Source organism: Panulirus ornatus, chromosome 20, assembly GCF_036320965.1.
Source record: "Panulirus ornatus isolate Po-2019 chromosome 20, ASM3632096v1, whole genome shotgun sequence".
NCBI classification, from domain to species: Eukaryota; Metazoa; Arthropoda; class Malacostraca; order Decapoda; family Palinuridae; genus Panulirus; species Panulirus ornatus.
The window spans coordinates 48,442,161-48,461,265 of record NC_092243.1 but is presented as its reverse complement, the minus strand read 5'-3'; the positions used below and the strand labels follow the sequence as shown (position 1 = coordinate 48,461,265).

General features: G+C 41.4%; 1 protein-coding gene across 7 annotated transcripts in view; it reads right to left on the bottom strand.

The window, feature by feature from the left end:
* Window positions 1-19,105, bottom strand: part of LOC139755988 (uncharacterized) — a 540,334-nt gene that overhangs the window by 209,570 nt on the left and 311,659 nt on the right. The window contains exon 6 of one of the 7 annotated variants that reach the window (XM_071674893.1): window positions 12-496. The exons of the other annotated variants lie outside the window; for them this stretch is intronic. Within the exon in view, the coding sequence (XP_071530994.1) occupies window positions 83-496 (414 nt within the window). The 3' untranslated portion in view covers window positions 12-82. Of the gene's footprint in view, window positions 1-11; window positions 497-19,105 lie in introns of those variants that run through there. 7 annotated transcript variants of the gene reach the window in all.

Sequence of the window (19,105 nt, the reverse complement as noted above, 5' to 3'; positions counted from 1 at the left end):
AGGCCACTATATACAAATAAATTCTTTATTATACACAATATAACAACTAAAAAGAAAACTCTATTCATATGACAGATATCATCTAACTCGTGTGAGTACAAATATGCTCCTTATAAATTTCCAGAGTTGGACAATGATACTGGCAGTGGGGACAGTAAAATGGATTTTGAACAGCATGGGTTCGAAGATGCTTACTGAGATTACCTTTTGTGGTAAAACTTAAGGGGCACTGACAGCAAACGTATGGCTTTTCACGAGCATGATTGCGAATATGCCTCCTTAGATTATCACTCCTGCATGTCTGAAAAAAGCACATGGGGCAAGAGTATGGCTTCTCACCAGTGTGGGTGCGATTGTGATTAATCATATGGGAAAGTCTAGTTGTAGTGTATGTACAGTATGGACACTTTTTTATCTTCTTTTTGCCAATGAGATCCAGCCCAGCTCCTGAGACTCCTTCCCCGTCAGTCCTTGGACCATCACTGTCCGTCCCTACCTGTTGGGGACGCACATTTCATTTACTGTCCAAAACAATCTACAGTATATATTAAACTTTCAAAACATGAGTCTAGAGATAATCTTTACATTGGATAGTAAGGAATATATGTTCTATTTCTATTAAGAATCCCTTTCCACAAGAAAATTTGCTTGAGAACTGGCCTCCCTCAACAATAGAAATCCAGAAAACTGTAACTTAAAACACAACTTCATAAATCTGTTATGTGAATCTCTGTCCTGAATAAGTGCAACATACTAAGTAAGAGTAGCTGGCATTTCATTCTATTCAATACATCTATTTATCTAAATACTTGCTCCCATTCATATTTGGTGGATAAAGAGCATTCAGCCTATTACATCACTAATACATAAGTGCTGAAATGAACAAAGGTTTCCATACTAATACAAGTGCATACATGCTTCATCTTAAAATCAAGCTGATATGTTAGCTGAAGAGATTAACAACTCCATTCATGCCATTCTCATACAAAATGCTTCCACTGCAAATGATCAAATGTGATTCCATTTGTATTCTTATCTGAAATATGTACTTTTTTGCCCTAAGCAATTAACTCACTGCTTCTGTCCATTTTCTTGCATTACCATACATACATACATTCATATATTTTCATCACCAAATTACCATTTCTCATGTCCTGTGTGGTTATTTTCATCTAAAAAGGCTTTTCTCTAAGCATCTTTCTATCAATTTCTTCACATCCTTTACCACATGGTATCTTTTTCACATTAATCTTTACCTACTTAATGTATTCCACCAACAGAAGTTCTCCTTAAGCCACACCTCTGTTAAGTCACTAATCAATTCATGTAGCCATCAATCTGTGACAAGAATGAGTAAGCAGGTTTGGTCAAAATCACTCAAACTTTACTAGATTACAGTTAATCTAATGTCCTTTTCTTCCATGTCTCACAGTTCAGTTCAAGTTCTTAATATGATAATACCGGTGAGTACACAGTATATACAGAGTACTGGTAAGTATACAGTATATATACAGGACAGTATTTCACATTTCTTTTTGTACTAATGTGTACGTATTTTCTTGCAGCTGTACTCTTCTTCAAGCATTTTCCTATTTGAGTAAAAAATATAAGGTAATCTATCTCATCATGCAAACAAGTGAATTCTAATGTAATTCATTAAACATTATTTTTCTATTGCAAGCCCCTGGGAAGAATCGCTCTCTTAGCTGCTGCTGCACACTCTTTGCACACCAATTAATGTGGTTACTGGAGTCTTTACTGTATGCTCTGAAAATATCTATTCTTTACTTCTCTCACAACATGCTTCTCTGGATCTAGAAAAAAATTACCATTTCAAATCCATACATTACATGAGGGACAGAAGAGTAATATATTATTCAAGCTTCTTGCACACTCTACATTCAAACTATATTCATCATAGTATTTTCTACACCTTAATTTTTCTCCTTTGTGTGACTCCCCTTTTAACTTTTATTTCCCCATGGTCATCTTCTGTGATCCTTCAAGTTATTGTTGGGGCAAAAGAGGTGTCTCAGCAATATGGAAAAAAAGAGGATTTTGAACCATTTAAACAGACAGGGATAAGTGGAGACTTTTGCCATGGCCACCCCTTAAAGGGAGTCTTCAGAAGAAATAGGCATAAAAGATATAGGTAAAAAGAAAGAATAAACATCCACAGCTATTCAGAGCAAGCATGTACCACCATCATTTACACTCTGCATGTACCGTTACCCTGTGCATTATTCTCAGCTCTAATTTTCCTTTAACTAGAGGTCTGAGACTGATTGAGTCTTCCTATAATATTATGTTCAAAATCATTCCTTATGGTCGCTTGTTATGTCCAAATCAGCTGAGTGTCATTATCAACCGAGCAGACAAAATCTTGTCCATCTCACCGTGGATTAGCAAGATGGGACCTTCTTCGAAATTTGTGCATGGGTGATCTATGATTATCTAATACTTGAGGACTTTCCAGCCTCTAGAAAGCATGGAACTATTTGAACATGGGAAAGACATAAGGATATACATATACAGCCTCAGCACTCAAAGGGTTTATCATCACTCCAAAATATCTAACTCATCAACAACTTTCAATTTTCCCTTTGCTCTGTTACAATGCTACAAATAACTATCCCCTTAAAAACAAAGATCCTTTGCACTTCCATTTGAACTTGCCCATCCCCATCTCCTCTTGAAATGCCAACTCTGGCACTTTAGATCTCAGCAGTCATCACTGCACAGCTTCTTTATTGACTTTCCTTGGGATGGGTACTGCTCCACCGGCCAAAATACCTACAGCTGTGCTAACCATATAGCAGAGGTTAATTTGGCTGGAAAGGAGTCCTACATCACACCATGTACCATAACTTTCATTATTAATCAAGGTTTGAAGTTTCCTACTATGATGCTAGTCACATTAAGCACAAAATGTATTGGGCTACGAAACTCTTCCCTTACCCTGAATCCTACCTGACTTTCATTTCTGCTTGGAGTCACTGCAAAGCTGCCTTTGTAAAGTCAGGTACACCTTTGTGTTTCCTGAAATTACCTTCCTGATGCAAGGGGAAGCATTCAGGTGTTGGGGTATAGATGAGAATGTATATGTTGTCATTTTTCTTTCCCTTCATGCATTTGTGCTGTTTCCTGTGGGGCAGGATGGTATTGTGAAAGGTTGAAAGTGAGCAAGTATGAATATTTACAGATGTATACATGTATATGTATGTGAAAGTATACTCTTTTTTTCATTATCATACTTCATCGCCGTCTCTGGCGTCAGCGTGGTAGAGCAAGAAAACAAACGAAAGAATGGCCCAACCCATCCACGTACACATGCATATACATAAACACCCATACAAGCATATATATATATTTATTTTCATTATCTATTTTGCTTTATCGCTGTCTCTCGCGTTAGCGTGGTAGCGCAAGGAAACAGACGAAAGTATGGCCCAACCCACCAACATACACATGTATATACATACAGTCCACACACGCAAATATACATACCTATACATCTCAACGTATACATATATAAACACACGCAGACATATACATATATACACATGTACATAATACATACTGTCTGCCTTTATTCATTCCCATAGCCACCCCGCCACACATGAAATAACAACTCCCTCTCCCCTCCTGTGCGCGAGGTAGCACTAGGATGACAACAAAGGTCCCATTCGTTCACACTCAGTCTCCAGCTGTCATGTAATAATGCACCAAAACCACAGCTCCCTTTCCAAATCCAGGCCCCACAGAACTTTCCATGGTTTACCCCAGACGCTTCACATGCCCTGGTTCAATCCATTGACAGCACGTCAACCCCAGATTACCACATCATTCCAATTCACTCTATTCCTTGCACGCCTTTCACCCTCCTGCATGTTCAGGCCCCGATCACACAAAACCTTTTTCACTCCATCTTTCCACCTCCAATTAGGTCTCCCACTTCTCCTCGTTCTCTCCACCTCAGATACATATATCCTCTTGGTCAATCTCTCCTCACTCATTCTCTCCATGTGACCAAACCATTTCAAAACACCCTCTTCAGCTCTCTCAACCACACTCTTTTTATTACCACACATCTCTCTTACCATATTATTACTTACTTGATCAAACCACCTCACACCACATATTGTCCTCAAACATCTCATTTCCAGCACCTCCAAGCTCCTCCACAAAACTCTATCCATAGCCCACGCCTCCAACCATACAGCATTGTTGGAACCACTATTCCTTCAAACATACCATTTTTGCCATACCCATTTTTGCATTCCGAGATAATGTTCTCGACTTCTAAACATTCTTCAACACTCCCAGAATTTTTGCCCCCTCCCCCACCCTATGATTCACTTCCGCTTCCATGGTTCCATCCGCTGCCAAATCCACTCCCAGATATCTAAAACACTTCACTTCCTCCAGTTTTTCTCCATTCAAACTTACATCCCAATTGATTTGACCCTCAACCCTACTGTACCTAATAACCTTGCTCTTACTCACATTTACTCTTAACTTTCTTCTTTCACACACTTTACCAAACTCAGTCACCAGCTTCTGCAGTTTCTCACATGAATCAGCCACCAGCGCTGTAGCATCAGCGAACAACAACTGACTCACCTACCAAGCTCTCTCATCCACAACAGACTGCATACATGCCCCTCTTTCCAAAACTCTTGCATTCACCTCCCTAACAACCCCATCCATAAACAAATTAAACAACCATGGAGAAATCACACACCCCTGCCGCAAACCTACATTCACTAAGAACCAATCACTTTCCTCTCTTCCTATTCGTACACATGCCTTACATCCTCGATAAAAACTTTTCACTGCTTCTAACAACTTGCCTCCCACACCATATATTCTTAATACCTTCCACAGAGCATCTCTATCAACTCTATCATATACCTTCTCTAGATCCATAAATGCTACATACAAATCCATTTGCTTTTCTAAGTATTTCTCACATACATTCTTCAAAGCAAACACCAGATCCACACATCCTCTACCACTTCTGAAACCACACTGCTCTTTCCCAATCTGATGCTCTGTACATGCCTTCACCCTCTCAATCAGTACCCTCCCATATAATTTCCCAGGAATACTCAAGAAACTTATACCTCTGTAATCTAAGCACTCACCTTTGTCCCCTTTGCCTTTGTACAATATATATTTTTTTTTCTAAACTATTCGCCATTTCCCACATTAGCGAGGTAGCGTTAAGAACAGAGGACTGGGCCTTTTTTGGAATATCCTCACCTGGCCCCATCTGTTCCTTCTTTTGGAGGATTAAAAAAAACAAAACAAGAGAGGAGGATTTCCAGCCCCCCGCTCCCTCCCCTTTTAGTCGCCTTCTACGACACGCAGGGAATATGTGGGAAGTATTCTTAATCCCCTATCCCCAGGGATACTGTACAATATATATATATATATATATATATATATATATATATATATATATATATATATATATATATATATATATATATATATATCCATTATTATTATTTTGCTTTGTCGCTGTCTCCCACGTTTGTGAGGTAGGTATATACATATATACCTATATATACCTATATATATATATATATATATATATATATATATATATATATATATATATATATATATATATATATATTATCTCGGAAAGCAAAAATGGGTATGTTTGAAGGAATAGTGGTTCCAACAATGTTGTATGGTTGCGAGGCGTGGGCTATGGATAGAGTTGTGCGCAGGAGGATGGATGTGCTGGAAATGAGATTTTTGAGGACAATGTGTGGTGTGAGGTGGTTTGATCGAGTGAGTAACGTAAGGGTAAGAGAGATGTGTGGTAATAAAAAGAGCGTGGTTGAGAGAGCAGAAGAGGGTGTTTTGAAGTGGTTTGGGGACATGGAGAGGATGAGTGAGGAGAGATTGACCAAGAAGATATATGTGTCGGAGGTGAAGGGAACAAGGAGAAGAGGGAGACCAAATTGGAGGTGGAAGGATGGAGTGAAAAGGATTTTGTGTGATCGGGGCCTGAACATGCAGGAGGGTGAAAGGAGGGCAAGGAATAGAGTGAATTGGAGCGATGTGGTATACCGGGGTTGATGTGCTGTCAGTGGATTGAATCGGGGCATGTGAAGCGTCTGGGGTATACCATGGAAAGCTGTGTAGGTATGTATATTTGCGTGTGTGGACGTATGTATATACATGTGTATGGGGGGGGGTTGGGCCATTTCTTTCGTCTGTTTCCTTGCGCTACCTCGCAAACGCGGGAGACAGCGACAAAGTATAATAATATATTTTTTTTTTTATATATATATATATATATATATATATATATATATATATATATATATTTTTTTTTTTTTTTTTTTTTTGCTTTGTCGCTGTCTCCCGCGTTTGCGAGGTAGCGCAAGGAAACAGACGAAAGAAATGGCCCAACCCACCCCCATACACATGTATATACATACGTCCACACACGCAAATATACATACCTACACAGCTTTCCATGGTTTACCCCAGACGCTTCACATGCCTTGATTCAATCCACTGACAGCACGTCAACCCCGGTATACCACATCACTCCAATTCACTCTATTCCTTGCCCTCCTTTCACCCTCCTGCATGTTCAGGCCCCGATCACACAAAATCTTTTTCACTCCATCTTTCCACCTCCAATTTGGTCTCCCTCTTCTCCTCGTTCCCTCCACCTCCGACACATATATCCTCTTGGTCAATCTTTCCTCACTCATTCTCTCCATGTGACCAAACCATTTCAAAACACCCTCTTCTGCTCTCTCAACCACGCTCTTTTTATTTCCACACATCTCTCTTACCCTTACGTTACTTACTCGATCAAACCACCTCACACCACACATTGTCCTCAAACATCTCATTTCCAGCACATCCATCCTCCTGTGCACAACTCTATCCATAGTCCACGCCTCGCAACCATACAACATTGTTGGAACCACTATTCCTTCAAACATACCCATTTTTGCTTTCCGAGATAATGTTCTCGACTTCCACACATTCTTCAAGGCTCCCAGAATTTTCGCCCCCTCCCCCACCCTATGATCCATTTCCGCTTCCATGTTTCCATCCGCTGCCAGATCCACTCCCAGATATCTAAAACACTTCACTTCCTCCAGTTTTTCTCCATTCAAACTCACCTCCCAATTGACTTGACCCTCAACCCTACTGTACCTAATAACCTTGCTCTTATTTACATTTACTCTTAACTTTCTTCTTTCACACACTTTACCAAACTCAGTCACCAGCTTCTGCAGTTTCTCACATGAATCAGCCACCAGCGCTGTATCATCAGCGAACAACAACTGACTCACTTCCCAAGCTCTCTCATCCCCAACAGACTTCATACTTGCCCCTCTTTCCAAAACTCTTGCATTCACCTCCCTAACAACCCCATCCATAAACAAATTAAACAACCATGGAGACATCACACACCCCTGCCGCAAACCTACATTCACTGAGAACCAATCACTTTCCTCTCTTCCTACACGTACACATGCCTTACATCCTCGATAAAAACTTTTCACTGCTTCTAACAACTTGCCTCCCACACCATATATTCTTAATACCTTCCACAGAGCATCTCTATCAACTCTATCATATGCCTTCTCCAGATCCATAAATGCTACATACAAATCCATTTGCTTTTCTAAGTATTTCTCACATACATTCTTCAAAGCAAACACCTGATCCACACATCCTCTACCACTTCTGAAACCACACTGCTCTTCCCCAATCTGATGCTCTGTACATGCCTTCACCCTCTCAATCAATACCCTCCCATATAATTTGCCAGGAATACTCAACAAACTTATACCCCTGTAATTTGAGCACTCACTCTTATCTCCTTTGCCTTTGTACAATGGCACTATGCACGCATTCCGCCAATCCTCAGGCACCTCACCATGAGTCTTTTTTTTTTTTTTTTTGCTTTGTCGCTGTCTCCCGCATTTGCGAGGTAGCGCAAGGAAACAGACGAAAGAAATGGCCCAACCCACCCCCATACACATGTATATACATACGTCCACACACGCAAATATACATACCTACACAGCTTTCCATGGTTTACCCCAGACGCTTCACATGCCTTGATTCAATCCACTGACAGCACGTCAACCCCGGTATACCACATCACTCCAATTCACTCTATTCCTTGCCCTCCTTTCACCCTCCTGCATGTTCATGCCCCGATCACACAAAATCTTTTTCACTCCATCTTTCCACCTCCAATTTGGTCTCCCTCTTCTCCTCGTTCCCTCCACCTCCGACACATATATTCTCTTGGTCAATCTTTCCTCACTCATTCTCTCCATGTGCCCGAACCATTTCAAAACACCCTCTTCTGCTCTCTCAACCACGCTCTTTTTATTTCCACACATCTCTCTTACCCTTACGTTACTTACTCGATCAAACCACCTCACACCACACATTGTCCTCAAACATCTCATTTCCAGCACATCCATCCTCCTGCGCACAACTCTATCCATAGCCCACGCCTCGCAACCATACAACATTGTTGGAACCACTATTCCTTCAAACATACCCATTTTTGCTTTCCGAGATAATGTTCTCGACTTCCACACATTCTTCAAGGCTCCCAGAATTTTCGCCCCCTCCCCCACCCTATGATCCACTTCCGCTTCCATGGTTCCATCCGCTGACAGATCCACTCCCAGATATCTAAAACACTTCACTTCCTCCAGTTTTTCTCCATTCAAACTCACCTCCCAATTGACTTGACCCTCAACCCTACTGTACCTAATAACCTTGCTCTTATTCACATTTACTCTTAACTTTCTTCTTTCACACACTTTACCAAACTCAGTCACCAGCTTCTGCAGTTTCTCACATGAATCAGCCACCAGCGCTGTATCATCAGCGAACAACAACTGACTCACTTCCCAAGCTCTCTCATCCCCAACAGACTTCATACTTGCCCCTCTTTCCAAAACTCTTGCATTCACCTCCCTAACAACCCCATCCATAAACAAATTAAACAACCATGGAGACATCAAACACCCCTGCCGCAAACCTACATTCACTGAGAACCAATCACTTTCCTCTCTTCCTACACGTACACATGCCTTACATCCTCGATAAAAACTTTTCACTGCTTCTAACAACTTTCCTCCCACACCATATATTCTTAATACCTTCCACAGAGCATCTCTATCAACTCTATCATATGCCTTCTCCAGATCCATAAATGCTACATACAAATCCATTTGCTTTTCTAAGTCATACATACATACATACATACATACATTAAATAACCTTACCAACCAGTCAACAATAAAGTCACCCCCTTTTTTAATAAATTCCACTGCAATACCATCCAAACCTGCTGCCTTGCCAGCTTTCATCTTCCGCAAAGCTTTTACTACCTCTTCTCTGTTTACCAAAACATTTTCCCTAACCCTCGCACTTTGCACACCACCTCGACCAAAACACCCTATATCTGCCACTCTATCATCAAACACATATATATATATATATATATGTGTGTTTATATATATATATATATATATATATATATATATATATATATATATATATATATATATATATATATATTGGAAAGGATCACAATTTTGTGCGTGATCAAGATATTCCTATGAGTCCACAAGAAAAATGAAACACGATAAGTTCCCAAGTGCACTTTCGTGTAATAATCACATCATCAGGGGAGACACAAGAGAGAAATATAAGTCAGTTGATATAAAAGTGAATGTTCAAATTACAGAGTTGATCCATTTACAGCACTTCAACCCTGTTATATCGAATCATTCCAAATCACTCTATTCCTTACATACCTAATCACTCTATTCCTTGCATACCTTTCACCCTCCTGTATGTTCAGGCTACGATCCTTCCACCTCCAATTTGGTCTCCTGCTTCTCCTTCTTCCCTCCACCTCTAACACATATATCCTCTTCGTCAATCTTTCCTCACTCATTCTCTCCATGTGTCCAAACCATTTAAACACACCCTCTTCTACTCTCTCAACCACACTCTTTTTATTACCACACATCTCTCTTACCCTTTCATTACTTACTCGATCAAACCACCTCACACCACATATTGTCCTCAAACATTTCGTTTCCAACACACCCACCCTCCTCCGCACAACCCTATCTATAGCCCATGCCTCGCAACCATATAACATTGTTTGAACCACAATTTCCTCAAACATACCCATTTTTGCACTCTAAGGTTCTTGCCTTCCACACATTTTTCAATGCTCCCAGAACCTTTACCCCTCCCCCACACTGTGACTCACCTTCGCTTCCATGGTTTCATCTGCTGCTAAGTCCACTCACAGATATCTAAAACACTTCACTTCCTCCAGTTTTTCTCCATTCAAACTTACCTCCCAATTAACTTGTCCCTCAACCCTACTAAATCTAATAACCTTGCTCTTATTCACATTTACACTCAACTTTCTTCTTTCACACACTTTACCAAATTCAGTCACCCACTTCTGCAGTTTCTCACCTGAATCAACCACCAGTACTGTATCATCAGCGAACAACAACTGACTCATCTCCCAAGCCCTCTCATCCCCAACAAACTTCATATCTGCTCCTCTCTCCAAAACTCTTGCATTCACCTCCGTAACAACCCCACCCATAAACAAATTAAACAGCCATGGAGACATCATGCACCCCTGCCTCAAACCGACTCTCACTGGGAACCGATCACTTTCCTCTCCTCCTACTCGTACACATGCCTTACATCCTTGGTTAAAAATATTTCACTGCTTCTATCAACTTACCTCCCACACCATATACCCTTAAAACCTTCCACAAAGCATCTCAATCCACCCTATCATATGCCTTCTCTAGATCCATAAATGCTACATACAAATCCATCTGTTTTTCTAAGTGTTTCTCACATACATACTTTAAAGCAAACATCTGATCCACACATTCTCTACCACGTCTGAAACCACAATGCTCTTTCCCAATCTGATGCTTTGTACATGCCTTTACTCTCTCAATCAATACCCTCCCATATAATTTCCCAAGAATACTCAACAAACTTATACCTCTGTAATTTGAACATTCACTTTTATCCCCTTTGCCTTTGTACAATGGCACTATGCATGTATTTCCCCAATCCTCAGGCACTTCACCATGATCCATACATACACTGAATATCCTTACCAACCAATCAACAACACAGTCACCCCCTGTTTTCAATAAATTCCACTGCAATACCATCCAAACCCACCGCCTTGCCAGCTTTCATCTTCCGCAAAGCTTTCACTACCTCTCCTCTGTTTACCAAAACATCCTCCCTGACCCTCTCACTTCACACACCACCTCAACCAAAACACCCTATATCTGCCACTCTATCATCAAACACATTCAACAAACCTTCAAAATAATTACTCTATCTCCTTCTCACTTCACCATTACTTGATATCACCTCCCCATTAGCCCCCTTCACCAACGTTCCTATTTGTTCTCGTCTTACGCACTTTATTTACCTCCTTCCAAATCATCTTTTTATTCTCCCTAAAATTTAATGATACTTGCTCTCCCTAACTCTCATTTGCCCTCTTTATCACCTCTTGCACCTCTCTCTTGACCTCCTGCCTCTTTTGTTTATACATCTCCCAGTCATTTGCACTACTTCCCTGCAAAAATTGTCCAAATGCCTCTCTCTTTTCTTTCACTAGCAATCTTATTTCTTCATCTCACCACTCACTACCCTCTCTAATCTGCCCTCCCCCACCTTTCTCATGCTACAAGCATCTTTTATGCAAGCCATCACTGTTTCCCTAAATACATCCCATTCCTCCCCCACTCCCCTTACATCATTTGCTCTCACCTTTTGCCATTCTGCACTCAATCCCTCCTGGTTCTTCCTCACACAAGCAAGTCTCCTTTCCAAGCTCACTTACTCTCACCACTCTCTTCACCCCAACATTTTCTCTTCTCTTCTCAAAACCTCAATAAATCTTCACCTTTATCTCCACAAGATAACGATCAGACATCCCTCCAGCAGCCCCTCTAAGCACCTTAGCATTGAAAAGTCTCTCTTTCACATGCCTATCAATTAACACATGGTCCAATAACGTTCTCCTACTTACATATGCCTCTCTTTTCTCTTTCACTAACAATCTTACTTCTTCATCCCACCACTCACTACCCTTTCTAATCTGCCCACCTCCCACCTTTCTCATGCTGCAAGCATCATTTGTGCAAGCCATCACTGTTTCTCTATATGCATCCCATTCCTCCCCCACTACCCTTACATTATTTGCTCTCACCTTTTGCCATTCTGCACTAAATCTCTCCTGGTACTCCCTCACACAAGTCTCCTTTCCAAGCTCACTTACTCTCACCACTCTCTTCACCCCAACATTTCCTCTTCTTTTCTGGAAACCTCAACAGATCTTTGCCTCCACAAGATAATGATCAGACATCCCTCCAGTTGCCCCTCTCAACACATTAGCATCCAAAAGTCTCTCTTTCACACATCTATCAATTAACACATAATCCAACAATGCTCTCTGGCCATCTCTCTTACTTACATACATATACTTATGTATATCTCTCTTTTTACACCAAGTATTCCCAACCACCAGTCCTTTTTCAGCACACAAATCTACAAGCTCTTCACCATTTCCATCTACAACACTGAACACCCCATGTACACCAATCATACCTTCAACTGCCACATTACTCACCTTTATATTCAAATCACCCATCACTATAACCCAGTCTCGTGCATCAAAGCTGCTAACACACTCACTCGGCTGCTCCCACAACACTTGCCTATCATGGTCCTTCTTCTCATGACCAGGTGCATAGGCACCAATAATCACCCATCCCTCTCCATCCACTTTAACCCATATCGATCTAGATCTTACACTCTATCACATGCTCCCACAACTGCTTCAGGAGTAGAGCTACTCCTTCCTTTGCTCTTGTCCTTTCACCAACCCCTGACTTCACTCCTCAAACATTCCCAAACCATTCATCCCCTTTACCCTTGAGCTTCATTTCACTCAGATCCAAAACATCCAGGTTCTTCTCTCAAGAATAATACCTATCTCTCCTTTTTTCTCATCTTGGTTACACCCACACACATTGAAACACCCCAATCTGAGCCTTCAAGGAGAATGAGCACTTCTCGCATGACTCCTTCTGTTTCCCCTTTTAGAAACTTAAAATACAAGGAGGGGAGGGTTTCTAGCCCTCATTCCCGCCCCCTTTAGTCACCTTCTACGACACATGGGGAATATGTTTGGAATATTTTTTCTATCTTATCCCTAGGGATAAAACATCTTTTTATTATCCCTAAAATTTAATGATACTCTCTCACCACAACTCTCATTTACCCTCTTTTTCACCTCTTGCATATTTCTCTTGACCTCCTGCCGCTTTCTTTTATACATCTCCCAATCATTTGCACTACTTTCCTGCAAAAATCATCCAAATGCCTCTCTCTTCTCTTTCACTAATAATCTTACTTCTTCATCCCACCACTCACTAACCTTTCTAATCTGCCCACTTCTCACCTTTCCCATGCCACATGCATCTTTTGCACAAGCCATCACTGCTTCCCTAAATGCATCTCATTCCTCCCCCACTCCCCTTACGTCATTTGCTCTCAACTTTTGCCATTCTGCACTCAATCTCTCCTAGTAATTCCTTACACAAGTCTACTTTCCAAGCTCACTTACTCTCACCACTCTCTTCACCCCAACATTCTTCTTTTCTGAAAACCTCTACAAATCTTCACCTTCGCCTCCACAAGATAATGATCAGACATCCCTCCAGTTGCCCCTCTCAACACATTAGCATCCAAAAGCCTCTCTTCCACACGTTATCAATTAATACATAATCCAATAATGCTTTCTAGCCATCTCTCCTACTTACATACGTACTCTTATGTATATCTCTCTTTTTAAACCAGGCATTCCTAATCATCAGTCCCTTATTAGAACACAAATCTACATGCTCTTTACCATTTCCATTTACAACACTGAACACCTCATGTACACCAATCATACCCTCAACTGCCACATTACTCACTTTTATATTCAAATCACCCATCACTATAACTTGGTCTCGTGTATCAAAGCTGCTAACACACTCACTCTGCTGCTCCCACAACACTTACCCCTCATGGTCTTTCTTCTCATGAATAGGTGCATAGGCACCAATAATCACCCATCTCTCTCTATCCATTTCAGTTTTACCCATATCAATCTAGAGTTTACTTTCTTACACTCTATCACATACTCCCACAACTCATGCTTCAGTAGTGCTAGTTCTTCCTTTGCTCTTGTCCTCTCACCAACCACTGACTTTTCTCTCAAGGCATTCCCAAACCACTCTTTCCCTTTACCTTTGAGCTTCGTTTCACTCAAAGCCAAAACATCAAGGTTCCTCTCTAAAACATGCTGCTTATCTCTCCTTTTTCTCATCTTGGTTACATCCGCACACATTTAGACACCCTAATCTGAGCCTTTGAGGAGGATGAGCACTCCTTGTTTGACTCCTTCTTCTGTTTCCCCTTTTAGAAAGTTAAAATACAAGGAGGGGAGGGTTTCTAGCCCCCACTCCCGCCCCCTTTAGTTGCCTTCTACAACACACAGGGAATACGAGGGGAGTCTTTTTTCTCCCCTATCCCTAGAGATAAAACATCTTTTTATTCTCCCTAAAATTTAATGATACTCTCTCACCACAGTTCTCATTTGCCCTCTTTTTCACCTCTTGCACCTTTCTCTTAACCTTGTGCCTCATTCTTTTATACATCTCCCAATCATTTGCACTACTTCCCTGCAAAAATTGTCCAAATGCATCTCTCTCTCTTCTTTCACTAACAATCATACTTCATCCCACCACTCACCACCCTTTCTAATCTGCCCACCTCCCACCTTTCTCATGCCACAGACATCTTTTTCGCAAGCCATCACTGCTTCCTTGAATACATCCCATTCCTCCCACACTACCCTTATGTCATTTGCTCTCACCTTTTGCCATTCTGCACTCAATCTCTCCTAGTACTCCCTCACACAAATCTCCTTTCCAAGCTCACTTACTTACTTACTTATGTACTCACTTACTGAATGTATACATATGGATGGTATTGCAGTGGAATTTATTTAAAAAAGGGGGTGACTGTATTGTTGACTGGTTGGTAAGGTTATTTAATGTATGTATGACTCATGGTGAGGTGCATGAGGATTGGCGGAATGCGTGCATAGTGCCATTGTACAAAGGCAAAGGGGATAAGAGTGAGTGCTCAAATTACAGAGGTATAAGTTTGCTGAGTATTCCTGGCAAATTATATGGGAGCATATTGATTGAGAGGGTGAAGGCATGTACAGAGCATCAGATTGGGGAAGAGCAGTGTGGATTCAGAAGTGGTAGAGGATGTGTGGATCAGGTGTTTGCTTTGAAGAATGTATGTGAGAAATACTTAGAAAAGCAAATGGATTTGTATGTAGCATTTATGGATCTGGAGAAGGCATATGATAGAGTTGATAGAGATGCTCTGTGGAAGGTATTAAGAATATATGGTGTGGGAGGCAAGTTGTTAGAAGCAGTGAAAAGTTTTTATCGAGGATGTAAGGCATGTGTACGTGTAGGAAGAGAGGAAAGTGATTGGTTCTCAGTGAATGTAGGTTTGCGGCAGGGGTGTGTGATGTCTCCATGGTTGTTTAATTTGTTTATGGATGGGGTTGTTAGGGAGGTGAATGCAAGAGTTTTGGAAAGAGGGGCAAGTATGAAGTCTGTTGGGGATGAGAGAGCTTGGGAAGTGAGTCAGTTGTTGTTCGCTGATGATACAGCGCTGGTGGCTGATTCATGTGAGAAACTGCAGAAGCTGGTGACTGAGTTTGGTAAAGTGTGTGAAAGAAGAAAGTTAAGAGTAAATGTGAATAAGAGCAAGGTTATTAGGTACAGTAGGGTTGAGGGTCAATTCAATTGGGAGGTGAGTTTGAATGGAGAAAAACTGGAGGAAGTGAAGTGTTTTAGATATCTGGGAGTGGATCTGGCAGCGGATGGAACCATGGAAGCGGAAGTGGATCATAGGGTGGGGAGGGGGCGAAAATTCTGGGAGCCTTGAAGAATGTGTGGAAGTCGAGAACATTATCTCGGAAAGCAAAAATGGGTATGTTTGAAGGAATAGTGGTTCCAACAATGTTGTATGGTTGCGAGGCGTGGACTATGGATAGAGTTGTGCGCAGGAGGATGGATGTGCTGGAAATGAGATGTTTGAGGACAATGTGTGGTGTGAGGTGGTTTGATCGAGTAAGTAACGTAAGGGTAAGAGAGATGTGTGAAAATAAAAAGAGCGTGGTTGAGAGAGCAGAAGAGGGTGTTTTGAAATGGTTTGGTCACATGGAGAGAATGAGTGAGGAAAGATTGACCAAGAGGATATATGTGTCGGAGGTGGAGGGAATGAGGAGAAGAGGGAGACCAAATTGGAGGTGGAAAGATGGAGTGAAAAAGATTTTGTGTGATCAGGGCCTGAACATGCAGGAGGGTGAAAGGAGGGCAAAGAATAGAGTGAATTGGAGCGATATATATATATATATATTCATTTTCTATTTATTTTGCTTTGTCGTTGTCTCCCGCGTTTGCGAGGCAGCGCAAGAAAACAGACGAAAGAAATGGCCCAACCCACCCCCATACACATGTATATACATACACGTCCACACATGCAAATATGCATACCTATACATCTCAATGTACACATATATATACACACACAGACACATACATATATACCCATGCACACAATTCACACTGTCTGCCTTTATTCATTCCCATCGCCACCTCACCACACATGGAATACCATCCCCCTCCCCCCTCATATATATACTTATACTTACAATTATACTTATCCCTGGGGGTAGGGGAGAAAGAATACTTCCCACGTATTCCCTGCATGTCGTAGAAGGCGACTAAAAGGGAAGGGAGCAGGGGGCTGGAAATCCTCCCCTCTCGTTCTTTTTTTAATTTTCCAAAAGAAGGAACAGAGAATGGGGCCAGGTGAGGATATTCCCTCAAGGGCCCAGTCCTCTGTTCTTAACGCTACCTCACTAACGCGGGAAATGGCAAATGGTGTGAAAAAAAATGTATATATATTCTTTTTTCCTTTCAAACTATTCGCCATTTCCCGCGTTAGCGAGGTGGCGTTAAGAACAGAGGACTGGGCTTTTGAGGGAACATCCTCACCCAGCACCCCCTTGTTTCTTCCTTTGGAAAATTAAAAAAAAATGAGAGAGGAATATTTCTAGCCCCCCATGGTTTACCCCAGACATTTCACATGCCCTGGTTCAATCCATTGACAACATGTCGACCCTGGTATACCACATCATTCCAATTCACTTTATTCCTTGCACACCTTTCACCCTCCTGCATGTTCAGGCCCTGATCACTCAAAATCTTTTTCACTCCATCTCTAATTTGGTCTCCCACTTCTCGTTCTCTCAACCTCGAACACATACATCCTCTTTGTCAATCTTTCCTCACTCATTCTCTCCATGTGACCAAACCATTTCAAAACACCCTCTTCTGCTCTCTCAACCACACTCTTTTTATTACCACACATCTCTCTTACCCTTTCATTACTTACTTGATCAAACTTCACACCACATATTGTCAGCAAACATCTCATTTCCAACACATCCACCCTCCTCTGCACAACTCTATCTATAGCCCATGCCTTGCAACCATATAACATTGTTGGAACCACTATTCCTTCAAACATACCCATTTTTGCTTTCCAAGATGACATTCTCAACTTCCACACATTCCTCAACACTCCCAGAACTTTCGTCCCTTCCCTCACACTATGATTCACTTCTATTTCCATGGTTCCATCCACTGCCAAATCCACTCCCAGATATCTAAAACACTTCACTTCCTCCAGTTTTTCTCCATTCAAACTTACCTCCCAGTTGACTTGTCCCTCAACCCTACTGTACCTAATAACCTTGCTCTTATTCACATTTACTCTCAGCTTTCTTCTTTCACACACTTTCACCAGCTTCTGCAGTTTCTCACCTGAAACAGCCACCAGCACTGTATCATCAGCAAACAACAACTGACTCACTTCCCAAGCTCTCTCATCCACAACAGACTGCATACTTGCTCCTCTCTCCAAAACTCTTGCATTCACCTCCCTAACAACCCCATCCATAAACAAATTAAACAACCATGGAGACATCACGCACCCCTGTCACAAACCAACATTCACTGAGAACCAATTACTTTCCTCTCTTCCTACACATACACATGCCTTGCATCCTCGAGAAAAACTTTTCATTGCTTCTAACAACTTGCCTTCCATACCATATATTCTTAATACCTTCCACAGAGCATCTCTATCAACTCTATCATATGCCTTCTCTAGATCCATAAGTGCTACATACAAATCCATTTGCTTTTCTAAGTATTTCTCACATACATTCTTCAAAGCAAACACCTGATCCACACATCCTCTACCACTTCTGAAACCACACTGCTCTTCCCCAACCTGATGCTCTGTACATGCCTTCACCCTCTCAATCAATACCCTCTTATATAATTTCCCAGGAATACTCAACAAACTTATACCACTTTTTAAAGCAAACACATGATCCACACATCCTCTACCACTTCTGAAACCAGCAAACACCTAATCCACACATCCTCTACCACTTCTGAAACCACACTGCTCTTCCCCAGTCTCATGCTCTGTACATGCCTTCACATCAATACCCTCCCATATAATTTCCCAGGAGTACTCAATAAACTTATACCTCTGTAATTTGAGCACTCACTTTTATCCCCTCTGCCTTTGTACAATGGCACCTTGCATGCAAGCATTCTGCCAATCCTCAGGCACCTCACCATGAGTCATACATACATTAAATAACCTTACCAACCAGTTAACATACAGTCATCCCCTTTTTTCTAATAAATTCCACTGCAATAACATCCAAACCCACTGCCTTGCCGGCTTTCATCTTCTGCAAAGCTTTTACTACCTCTTCTCTGTTTACCAAATCATTCTCCCTCACCCTCTCACTTTGCACACCACCTCGACCAAAACACCCTATATCTGCCAC